This window comes from Ylistrum balloti, unplaced genomic scaffold, assembly GCF_031769215.1.
Source record: "Ylistrum balloti isolate Yb309-2 unplaced genomic scaffold, AGI_CSIRO_Ybal_v1 Utg370196, whole genome shotgun sequence".
Lineage (NCBI taxonomy): Eukaryota > Metazoa > Mollusca > Bivalvia > Pectinida > Pectinidae > Ylistrum > Ylistrum balloti.
Genome location: NW_026782173.1, coordinates 1,996,310 through 2,008,850, shown reverse-complemented (window position 1 = coordinate 2,008,850; position 12,541 = coordinate 1,996,310). Strand labels below are relative to the sequence as shown.

Below are 12,541 nucleotides of genomic sequence, written 5' to 3'. Positions count from 1 at the left end.
CATAGTCACCACCATAATTACCGTCATAGTTACCACCATAGCTACCACCATAGTTACCGCCATAGTTACCACAGTTACCGTCATAGTTACCACCATAGTTACCACCATAGTTACCACCATAGTTACCCCATAGTTACCACCATACTTACCACCATAGTAACCACCATAGTTACCACCATAGTTACCACCATAGTTACCACTCTAGTTACCACCATAGTTACCACCATAGTTACCACTATAGTTACCACCATAGTTACCACCAGTTACCACAATAGTTGTCGCCATAGTTACCGCCATAGTTACCACCATAGTTACCCCAAAGTTACCACCACAGTTACCACCATAGTTACCACCATAGCTACCACCATAGTTACCGCCATAGTTACCACCATAGTTACCACCATAGTTACCACCATAGTTACCGTCATAGTTACCGCCATAGGTACCACCATAGTTACCCCATAGTTACCACCATAGTTACCACCATAGTTACCGTCATAGTTACCACCATAGCTACCACCATAGTTACCGCCATAGTTACCACCATAGTTACCGCCATAGTTACCACCATAGTTACCGTCATAGTTACCACCATAGTTAACACCATAGTTACCGCCATAGTTACCACCGTAGTTACCGCCACAGTTACCACTATAGTTACACGTAATTACAATGCTCTTACTCTCTCCAACAGCATGCTGTCGTGACACTCGACTCACTTTAAACCTGACAAACACTTTTTATGTCACCATGCCAACATCAGTCCATTATGTACAAACTAACCGTGCTTACTTAATAATGTACCATAATAACACAGTTACGTAATGTGTTAGAAAATAAATGACTTCGCCATTCTTAGAAATCAGCTGATTAATTTCCCCATTTGTCCTAGGGCTGATTACATAAGCCTGTATATAGCAGAGCCATGATTAATGGCGACATACCTACAATGACAAAGACTTACACTAGCAAATATTTACGAAACCATCGTTCAGACTCCTTATCGACAAAATCAGGGCAAAATATTAAGACAAGAAACGGTCATCGTGGACAACACTTAACAAGTATGAGATAATAAGACCATGTGTTTCAGAAGTATATTGTTGATCAAGGAAAGTCGCTAAGTAAGGATAGATGACGTTTCCAAACTGAACGAGAATGTGGTTGGTTGGTAATCAGAAAGCAGCCAGGAACGCAAACTAGCGTGATATGTAACTTACCTGTGTTAACTTGTACACACGATACATACAACGCCATCAATGCATGTAACAAAGGCCTTTGTTTGTATTGGATGTATTGGTTGGAAGTAAATGCTATGATATTTCAAATGTAGGGTTTCCATGGGGCAAGCGCAATCCACATTTTTTACAATGTGATTTATAAGAATGGCGGTTTATGGCATCAATTTAATGAAAGTGGTATTACAGCATGTGCCGCCAATGATGTAACGCTGACTAGTGGGCTTTATTTCACTCGTATTCAGCCAATGTAACTAGAACCTTGATGAAGGCAGGGAATCAAAACACACACAATTGTAAATCATTGATATCACATTGAGAATTTCTTTAACCTGTTGTCATGGCAGCATTGTGCGTTTTTGTGAATAACAATTTGTAGTGACAATTTATTCATGGGGCACATCACTCCAACATATATCTGGTGCTCATTATTGCTTGGCGATTTCCCGTGATACCCTCTCGTGCGGGGTTCCTCCACAGATAACCGGTGCTAACATGACTTTCCTTATTGACTGCGAGGTTGTATCTAATTGACTGAGACACTTTAGCAATGTTAGATCTATACATAAAAACTTGGCAGTGTGATATAATCTAGACTGATCTATTCAGTCTCGATGCCTTTCTGTTCGCTTTGCTTAACACCAAGGATGCAAACTATGTAAACATTATGCATTAGAAATATGGTATATATCCCGCAACATGAAAACCAAAAATATCTTTGAACAATACATTTATCTTATGATTGTGCTGAACGCCTCACTGAAACGTGAGATCCTCCAAAAGTTGGAGAATGGATGAATGAGAGTGACCCGCACCAACACTGGTTCCTGCACTGTTACTCCGGCATGGCTCCTATCAGGTTTGATCAGCTTGGGGGTTTTTGAAGATGTCAGTGTTAATGAATGTCAAAACAAAACAATGGGCTGCAGCACGTCTGTTATACAAATTGTCGAGATTCTCTGTCATTTAGAATAACAACACAAAACAATGATTGACAGCTACACGGAAGTTTTTTGGAACATTGCAATGTTTTAATAATTGGAATCATTTTTATCCGTTATGATCCAATCTGTACAATGTTCTTACTGTTAAAGTGTTGTAGTTGTCGCAATACTACTCTGGGCAAGTGGGAATTTCACTGCAGTCGAGCGGTAGAATAATCCGTTCGAGATTAAATAGTCGCTAGTTAGAACCCCAGCAAGGGTAGGGTATGTTTTATTACTCCTTCTTATAACAGATTTGGTGCCTTTGACCAGTACAAGGGTGAAAACTATAGGAGATTGAGATGCTTGTTTGGATATATTGAACCTAGGTCGACGTTGATTTTGGGGTCAAAGACTTCTTGTAGGAGGGGATAGTATAGATGTTACGTGTACAGGTCGCCTTACTAGCCTCGACTGATAGGAATATCAATTTATTCGAGTTGAAGAGCATTCGACTAGAGACCGAAGGGTCGCTAGTACGAACCCAAGTGAGGCCAGGATCTTTTTCATTACTCTTTCCCATTACGATATTTGTACTGTGTTTATTAGAGTCACAATCCTGAACGAGTAGGTGTATTCAGACTATATGTCGGTCGGCCATTCCAATATTAATAGGTGGATTAGTTCCTTCAACGAGACACGAGAGATCGGAACAGCGCTGATTATATTGACGCGAAAGGGTCAGAGTGATATGTACAAGGTGTTAGTCATTTCGGACCACGGGGAATGCCGTATTCAAAGCGTACCTTTCAATACAAATAAGTTAAATGTGTCATATTTCTATTTTGTCTGTCAAGGACTCTTCAGTGATGCTAAGGGCCAAATCTTTCTGCTATCATAGACCAGATCATCAGGTAGTCTGTCACCAAATCCCGTTTAAAAATGGTTGACTATTTTTATATTTGGTGACTATTTTTATATTTGGTGACTATTCTTGTATTCGATTTAAAATCTACGACATAATTACGGGGTTGTATCGTGTTATTAAAAGTTTATGTTTCCGCTATAGCAATGCATTAAATATGTATTAATGAATTCCTTGAATACAGCGGTACATAAACATCAATACACTCAGAATACACCAGTGTGGTAGGGTTTCATAGTATATTAAAAATTAACAAAACAATCTAAATACACCAATACTACAGAATTTCATAGGTACATACGAGGTTAATCAGTACTTTACATGTACACCAATATAAAATGATTTTATAAGTACATCGGAGGTTTATCAATACATCACAAGAATAACAGGCTGACATCATTACAGTTTGCTCATTCTAGGACCTGCCACTGATACTAAGGACCTACATTCTTAAATCTAGGGGCCCGTTGCGTAAGATCAAAATTGATTTAAAGAAATATCAAAATCAATATGGTGAGGTGTACTAGCCCCATAATTCAATATATTTCGTATTTTCCATAGATCTATGAGACAGTAGTGCGGACGTCATCGTATGATCACTTGGTAGTATTCTATTTCCCGGCACAATATGCAATCTGGCCTACTCACCCTTGTTAATTTGTGGCAGCCTTCCTGAATAGTATGTCCTTCTGTTCTTGTGAAACTATACGCATGCCCGGTGTCTGACGGTTAACATATTGTTCTTAAATTGCCAGCGCAGATAATCTTCATCAAAAAGATTAGGCATAAATGTAAAATGAACCGTGTTTGACAGTTGACAACATATCTTGTAGCTCAAGAAAACAAATCAGAAATAAGTTATAACATTCCCGTGATTTTTGTTTGACAATAGATATTTTAGGAAAAATTTACTTCGTTTGAAGTCAGAATTATGTTCTTTAATCAACGTGTTTAACTGTCAATACTTAACGTATTTCTTGTGTTGTCTGTAGACAATCCTGTGGTTGACGATTAAGGCTGAAGGAAGACACCCTCGCCTTTGTGACTGGACGACATGCCCCGTATTGATACTAAGTCCATTTCTTGGATGGTAAACAATTGTGATGGTTGTCAGAAAAGGGGTGGGGCATGCTTCCTCTTCTTCCTCGTTTTTATTATATTGATTAAATGTTACCGATTACTTCTTTTAAGTATAAAAGGTAGCACATGATTCTATCAATAAACTGAGGATTTATAGTCTAAAAGGTAGCACATGATTATATCAATAAACTGAGGATTTATAGTCTAAAAGGTAGCACATGATTCTATCGATAAAGTGAGGATTTATAGACATCGTTCGTTAATGAATGATGTCTTCCGCCCATGTACTTGACGACATGATCAAGTATCTATCGAATAAACAAGGATTTCATTGATGAAATTATTTATTGCATCAAATCAATTAGAAAAGACCACACATATTTTACTAGACTTGTCAACTTTAAACAACATTCTCTTCCTCTAAATACAATCAATTCATAGTTCCAAAAATAGGGTGTGACAAGTTTAAAAATATTATCATGGGCTATTACTGAAATAATCCGAACAAAAACATTTTCCAAATTAATCAATGTGGCAGACTTTTTTTAGACGATATACCAAAGGAACAGCTAACATCCTTCTGGTGAGGAGGCAAAATCGCAGTTCAAGACAATGGCGGCGAACAGGAGTGACCAATACACACTCACACAATCTGTCAAAAAGGAAAGGCAATCATCACATCGCACTCGTCGCTCTCCAGATACAATATTGTTGAATCGATATGCCATGCGGGTTCAACAAATGATTTTTGGCTTTTTAAATATTTCAAGTACACGTTGACGTGATAAGTTGGGAAAACTCTGACAAATGACACAGGTGAACTACAAATTTGATCTTTTCAAAATTGGAAGCAACACTGGTGTGATTGAATACCCCTGTGTATATTTGCTTGCTTTCATATTTAATTAACTGTTTCAGTAAACAAACAGACGCCTTTCCCGCTAAGCAATATCAAGTCGGATAGGAGAAAACAAACATCAAATAGACAGTAGAACTTTGAATAAAACAAATTAGCGACGAAAGAAACTAGAGAGCGAAAAGGAATACCGATTAATAATGTACAACGGTGGATATCTCTCTCTGGTAGAATAATAACGAAAAATTATCACATAAGGAAACCTAGATAGAAATGACATACGTAGAACTGTTAATTGTGTTTTTTTTTTTTTTTTACTTTTTTCCTTCCAATAATTCCGTGAAATACCGATATATCTACAAAACCTATATTCATAATTAAATTAGATTGGATTAGAAACTTAGGAGAATGAACTACAAAAATTTTACACGAAACCAGCTCAATAACATCGGATATTCCGGAAGGTAGATCATTGGCTTCAGTTTGTAAATCTTGGTCAATCCATGTAAGTAATGTCACCTTCCTAAATGGGGACCAAATATGTTGCAATGCAATCCCTAGGCATTCTACATTGTAACAAGAATCGAAAAATTTCAGAGCACAAGAAAATAGAATATTTCAAGCTTCTTCAGAGAATTTATAAACATACAATTCTTTAAAATCTATGTTGTAAAATTATGTGTCATTTGTCGCCAGCTTTCGTGATATTATATCTTCGACATGCCCATATATTAAAAAAATGGAATATTCAACGTAGGGACTATTTTCAAGTTTATCACAAATATCCTAGCTTAGTGGAAAGCTGACGAAGAGTTAATCGTAATTTCCGAGGTTTGCAGTAAATTGTATGCTATGTTTTATAATTACATAATTATTCATGTGGGAGTTTTATAATTCATTCGAACAGCGGCGTGGTTCAGAAAATATACAAGTACTTGGCGTTCTTTTGAAATAATCAGATATATTAAAAAATGAGAAATGTATTGAATTATGGGGCTGGGGTACCTTACCACCTTTTTAAGACACAAATGTCGAATTTGTAAAGACAAATTATGATATATGTATTGCCAGATTGAATTAAGCATATATTCCTTATTTAACATGAAAATTTAAATTGTTAAGCTCGTTGCATATGAAGTCTAATAAAAATAGAAAATTGGAAGTAGGAAACATTAACGCTGACATCATCACTCTAAATCGCCCGTGACCTTTATATCTATTATCGCGAAACCGTAGACAATCGATTGGCCTTAAACATTTCTTGTCATTAGAATCTCCCGAGTCCTTTTCTTCCAAATTGTGGAATTTACGTTTAATTAATCTAATATTGAAACTTGTTTTGGAAACTTCGAACTGGATAATATGTATATATATTCTTTCCGTCTCATCCTGTCAAGAAACAGGTTTTGCCTTGGTAGCTTTTTTAATTACTTATTTCCATAAACATAGGAACCATATCGGAGATCGGAAATTCAGAGAAGCATATTAGAAGTCATTTATCATGCATCTCCGCAAGAAAATCATTCAAAATTAATGTACGATTTGTTTATGATACAAATATTTGAGACTGGCTGAAATTGTTATTTGTTTCCTGCTTAATTCCATGCATATATCCAGGAACTGAGATACCTAAGTCCGTGATATATCAAATGTGATATAGGATCAGTATGCATTGAACACAAACTCCTCGATCAGCGGTAAACAGCGCCTTTGTATAATCGGTTTCGTTAGCATGGGCGTTCCTGTGACTTCGAGGACACTCGAATCATCCACTGGCAAATCACATACTTGTATGTACTACTACAATGTTTTGCTAGAAAATAAAGACGACAAGAGGCATGTATTTGTCGATTTCCCTAATGATCTAGGGAGCTCTCATTTTCCTTCGCTGTTATACCATGAGATCTGTGTATTATCTCCATATTCCAACAATCTACGTTTGTGGATAGGATTACTTAGATTTTAATGTAATGACGCGTGATTAGGGGTGTAACCATACTATCAACTATTACCACAGTTCTGACTACTTTTACTAAAATTAAGAAATAAGTACATCGTTTTTCAAATGGAGAAAACAAATTAGGATATATCTATATAGTAAACAAACTGATAACATAGACAAAGTAATAAATAAAGACAAAGTAGGTTCTTTTTTATTTTTATCACCAGCTTAGAAACAGATACAACAGAGTCATATGGTCCCGTGTACATATAATGTCCTGTTACAAACAGTATCGCCTTCGTACGACAGCCGACTATTACCATAAGAAATAATACGGCTCTTACGAGTTATGTCATCTCGTTATAACGAGTTACTAAATAAGTTATTCCATTATTACGAATTGAAACGCCATTTCGTTATTACGAGTTACGTTATCCCGTTATTACGACTTAAGTTTATATTTATCTCGCTATCACAAGGCTTTCTATCTCGTAATTACAAATAAAGTTACCTCCTCATTACGACTGAGCGTAACTCGTAATAACGATATAATTTTTTTATTTTATATCTTGTACTACTCGGCTTTCATAGTTTTCGTACCTTCGTATATAAAAAGTCATAGAGAATCAAATGATGCTGTGGCGACTCAAGAAGAACTAGTGAGAGCTAACGTAATATTGGCTACGTAAACTAAAGCTCCCGCGACCACGTTTTTTCTTTACGTAGTTTCTAGCAATTATCTGCATGATATTTCAAAGCATGACACATTCCAGAGCATAATTTATTTCCTGGCGCGTCCTAGTCAAATTAAAAAAAAAACTGTTATTGAATAATTTCGCAACCTCAGAATGGGGTTTTGCGGTGATGATATTTGATATCTTCACTGAGTGAGAATAACAAGTTTTGATATTTTCATTCGTTTGTTCTGGATAATTAGAATGTCGAGTGTGCTGTATTTACAATTTTAATTTAAATATAATGTTATTTGAAGACTTGTATCCTAGATCAGAAACCACTCTATATTATCCAGCTGAATAAATCATGATAGTCACACGACATTTAAATAGATAGAGCGACAAATGCATATACCAGCATCGATGAGAATTCTGATATGAATGATATTTATTTCATCTCGTAGGGTGGAAGCCGTTAAGTACCTGGTCTCACATCTGTCATGAATCACTCATCCCTTACCGTTTCTTCTGTAAGTAATCCATTCTCCCATTCTCGAGTGTCTACCCTCTGTCTTGTTCTGTAACCGTCTGGGATGACTCGTCCTTTCCCCTTATGACTTGCCTCGTATTCATCTTGTTGGACGCCAAATATATTGGGTATTCACCTCTACTGTTCGTGGGTACCTCGTCTCAAGTGCTTTGTACTTTTTCCTCTTTTTATAACGTTTTTTGTTTTCTTCCTCCTTCCAGACAAAATTAATTTCCTTCCGACAGTTTATCGGGTAACTCAGCTCTCCCATTATATAGAGAAAAAAGTGTATTGAAGTACAATAACTTTGGAAAGTACACCTTTCCAATCAGCTTATTTTCTCGATAGTTTTTTGTTAGCAATTTTTTATTTTTCTTTTTACAAATCGATCTGTCTGCACACTGAGTAAATGTAATATTCAATAAAATGAATGAAATTCTGTGTATACTTATTTGGCGCGTGTTGAAGTAGCAACGTGGCTGATAACTGATATTGTTGTTACATGTAATAATAACATGGACAGTTAGTCATTATCCTGCTGCTCATATCTGTAAAACAAACGTGTTGTGACAGTGTGTTGCAGCAGTTTCCTTTCGCAAGCAATGCTCTGTTAAAAGAAGACGTTTTATTTTTAAAGTTGAACTAATCGGAAAAAACTTGCGCGATCTGGCAGAAGACGGATATTTTTTCAAGTGCTATCGAGGAATTGAACATTTTGTCGCAGAGTGAAAGGCGGACACGTTATCTTCTGTACCACTCTACCCCGTATGTATTGATTCTGTCCTGTTCGATGAATATCATCTCGTAGATGGTCTTCGCTCTGTTGAGACTCAAACATTGAGTTCTGTATCTTACATTAACGGAAATCTCTCAAAATATCCCAAAATCTAGATTTCTATCGCCGTTTCTCTGTAAAAAGTATGTAAAAAATCAGTTTGATGAAATGCAGTCCTTTAAGAGAAGATTCATTGCAAGTGAAATGATGCTACTATAACCTGAACTATACATCTCATTTGTCAGGATTCGGCACTTACGAAGCCTTTTGGACACTAACAAGTTTTATACTGAATAACGAGTTAATAATGTTGTACAGAATGCTATCACCTATTAAAACTAGTAACGTTATAGGGAGTGGTAAACTGTACAGCGGAAAGGGAATCTGTTATGATACAAATTGGTTTGATAATAACAGGCGATATTTTAGCCTTTCCCTGTATCAATGAAACATGTAATTGCGTCATTTCTATTTTAGTAGTATTCGTCTTCTTACTTTCTGCTATTTCTATTTTTGAATCGGTCAAATCAGTGCCGACCAATTAACAGAAATGTTTTAGTTTAAGTTACAACACAGTAAAACGATTTTTTATTATTGCATCATAAATCAAGTGTATCGCTTTATGAACAACGACAGAATTTTATTTAAAAATTACAAAAGGGAATCCTTATCTGTTGTTCTGTAAATTATGTATATATGTAAATAAGCGCGTCATATATGATAACGCATGCGCACAAAACAATCGTCGCCTGTAAACAAAAATGGCTTCAAGCCTGAATCGGTCGCGATAAATGTTACTTATTTCGTCATTTTGAATTGACTTTAGAGTTGTCAAATAACATTTGCCACAACTAAAACAAAAACCAGTGCTGAAAAACAGGATTTTACTCACTGTGTTACTATTGTCGTTGTCATTTCTGCCCGCCATCATGTGTTCGTGTTTACAAAAGGAAATGCCTCGTTTTCAAAACTAAATATAGTTATCAGTCATAAATTTTAGAAGGTTTCTAGAACCAAAGAGCTGGTCAAGTTGGACATTGGAAATAGACCGTGAATATCGTGATAGCATGGAAACGTAAAAAGAAATTCATTAAACAGATAAAATCAATCACAAAAATAATGTTTATACTTTGATGTAACTTAAAAACATAATCTCGTTTACAAACACTAGAAGTAATAAACATAATATGACTTGATTAGCTACATTTATGAAGAGTATGGAGCCAAAGGAACAAAGGACACTGATGATGTACAATGTATTGTCCCTTACCCTGAGATTATATAACAAACGACACTGATGACGTACAATGTATTGTCCCTTACCTGGAGATTATATAACAAAGGACACTGATGACGTACAATGTATTGTCCCTTACCTGGAGATTATATAACAAACGACACTGATGACGTTCAATGTATTGTCCCTTACCTGGAGATTATAGAACGAAGGACACTGATGACGTACAATGTATGGTCCCTTACCTGGAGATTATATAACTGTTAGTCTCATAATTTCTGTTTTGTGTCATTAAAATTCTTCACGTCGGTAAGCAAATTGCTTTCCGAAAATAGCATTGACGCCCAGGTTACACACACAAGATATTTAATGTTTTTGTTTGTACCTCATCAACACAGCGGTAACATTTGTAACACAGATAAAAACTTTCATTTTTCAGTACGTATACCTGCATCTATTTATGGCAATACATAATATTATTTGGACTGATGAAATATATCACCTTATTTCTTTTTTGGGGTTACCTGTATATTTCTTGGCGCGCGTTTGTACGTATTGGAAATAAGCAATTTTTATAACTAAGCACATGTAAAACATTGAAATACAAACAGTCATATAATTATACACATTGTTAGAACACCGTTGCGATTAATTAAACAGTCATTATTACCGAAAGCAGTAGGTGGCGCCAATAAGGCGTCATAGAGAACCTCATGACAAGAAATTTTTTTTTTTTTTTAAATAATGTTTTTATCCACTTAATGGATACATTACATGTAGATGTCTTACATCTTTCTTCACATTTTCACATTTTTCACATTTTGTATAAAATTTAGGGATACAAGCAAACATCTCGCATTTACAAGCGGTATAATAAATAATGACCATAGATTATAATCTTCAAGCAAAATCGCAATCTGTGAAAAAAAACTAAACATTTAGCAAAACCTTGCACATAGTTATGCCACTTTGTACATCGGGCAACAACACGTTGAGAGACTGACCTACTGGTTTGGAGAAGAGTACAGCTGTATGTCAATCGGCGACTAACTGACAAAGTTCCTGTCTCAAAAGATAAAGGCGGTTAAGAAAATATTACATGTTTTTTATCGACAGGCAGGACTTACTACTGAGACATGAATACGACAGGATTAACCGATCCTTCCCCGTTTTTTATTCTAATCTTTCTGTTATCTGTAGTTTTAGGGTTTACAACAAAACTCACCAGCTGAACACATCACTTTGAATCAGACAAAGGATATTTTAACGTTTTAGGTTTTTTATCCATACTTTGGGGGTTTTTTTTATCTATTTTACATTATACCTTTCTAAACTCTTCTTTTTTTCCGTGGCATGTTTTTTCGCGACAGACCAAACTTCTATACTGTACATCCCACTAACTCTGTACTACCATCGAACTGTGGACTTCTTAGAGGCTCTAATTTTTCCTCTTTTTTAGATGGAATAGCATACAAAGAGCAGATGAAATAAGATTATCACACAACTTATTCTCTCACCAGATATATATGTTCATCACACAGTCATGACATGCTTATTAACACCGAGCGGGGCTGTGATTGACTGAAGATATTGATTATTTCAGTGATGACGTCGTAACTTTATGGCGTCACAAACACCATAACGTTAACAGAAGAAGATACAGGGGGTCAAACTCCAAGTTAGATTATAAATCAGAATAAGTAAAGTTTGTTTCCACAAATGCTTACGAAATTACATGTAAGTTATTCGATCAATATGATATTACGTACGATTCACATGAGACTTATGACACCAGTAAAATAAATAAATCTTTCACTCTTCCATGAATCCTCTGTAAAATGGAATGTGTGATCTTTTTTTATACAGACAGCTTCTTATCTACATTTATTACATAATGCACTGTGTTTGCTTACACCTGGTTTTCAACAAATCAACTCATAATACAGACGTGTCATGTACTCATAAATAGTATCGTGGTGCCAGATTAGTCTGTAGTGCCGACATGATTTCGAAATTCGTTTTCATTTCATGTGTCATTTATGAAGCTCATGCCAGTTTTGTTTCGTTTGAATTCACTAGAGTCCTACTAAAATCATACCTGATCCTTCACATACCATAAACAGGCATCTCAAAGTGTTGTCGTGCAAAATCGGTTGTCTTAGCCTGAACCATAACGTTCAATGATACCAGATCGTGGTCTGTGGTGACGAGGGATACTAGAACATTGTACGGTATATCACATTCAATGATACCAGATCGTGGTCTGTAGTGACGAGGGATACTAGAACATTGTACGGTATATCACTTTCAATGATACCTGATCGTGGTCTGTGGTGACGAGGGATACTAGACCATTGTACGG

The 12,541-nt window shown here is 35.9% G+C and overlaps 1 protein-coding gene across 1 annotated transcript; it reads right to left on the bottom strand.

The window, feature by feature from the left end:
* Positions 1-311: 311 nt before the first annotated feature.
* Positions 312-1,257, bottom strand: LOC132551396 (keratin, type I cytoskeletal 9-like). Its single transcript, XM_060215537.1, has 2 exons — positions 1,221-1,257; positions 312-718 (listed from the first exon to the last, which is right to left on the bottom strand). The coding sequence occupies exons 1-2, from the start codon at positions 1,255-1,257 to the stop codon at positions 312-314; spliced, it is 444 nt and encodes a 147-aa protein (XP_060071520.1).
* Positions 1,258-12,541: the final 11,284 nt, after the last annotated feature.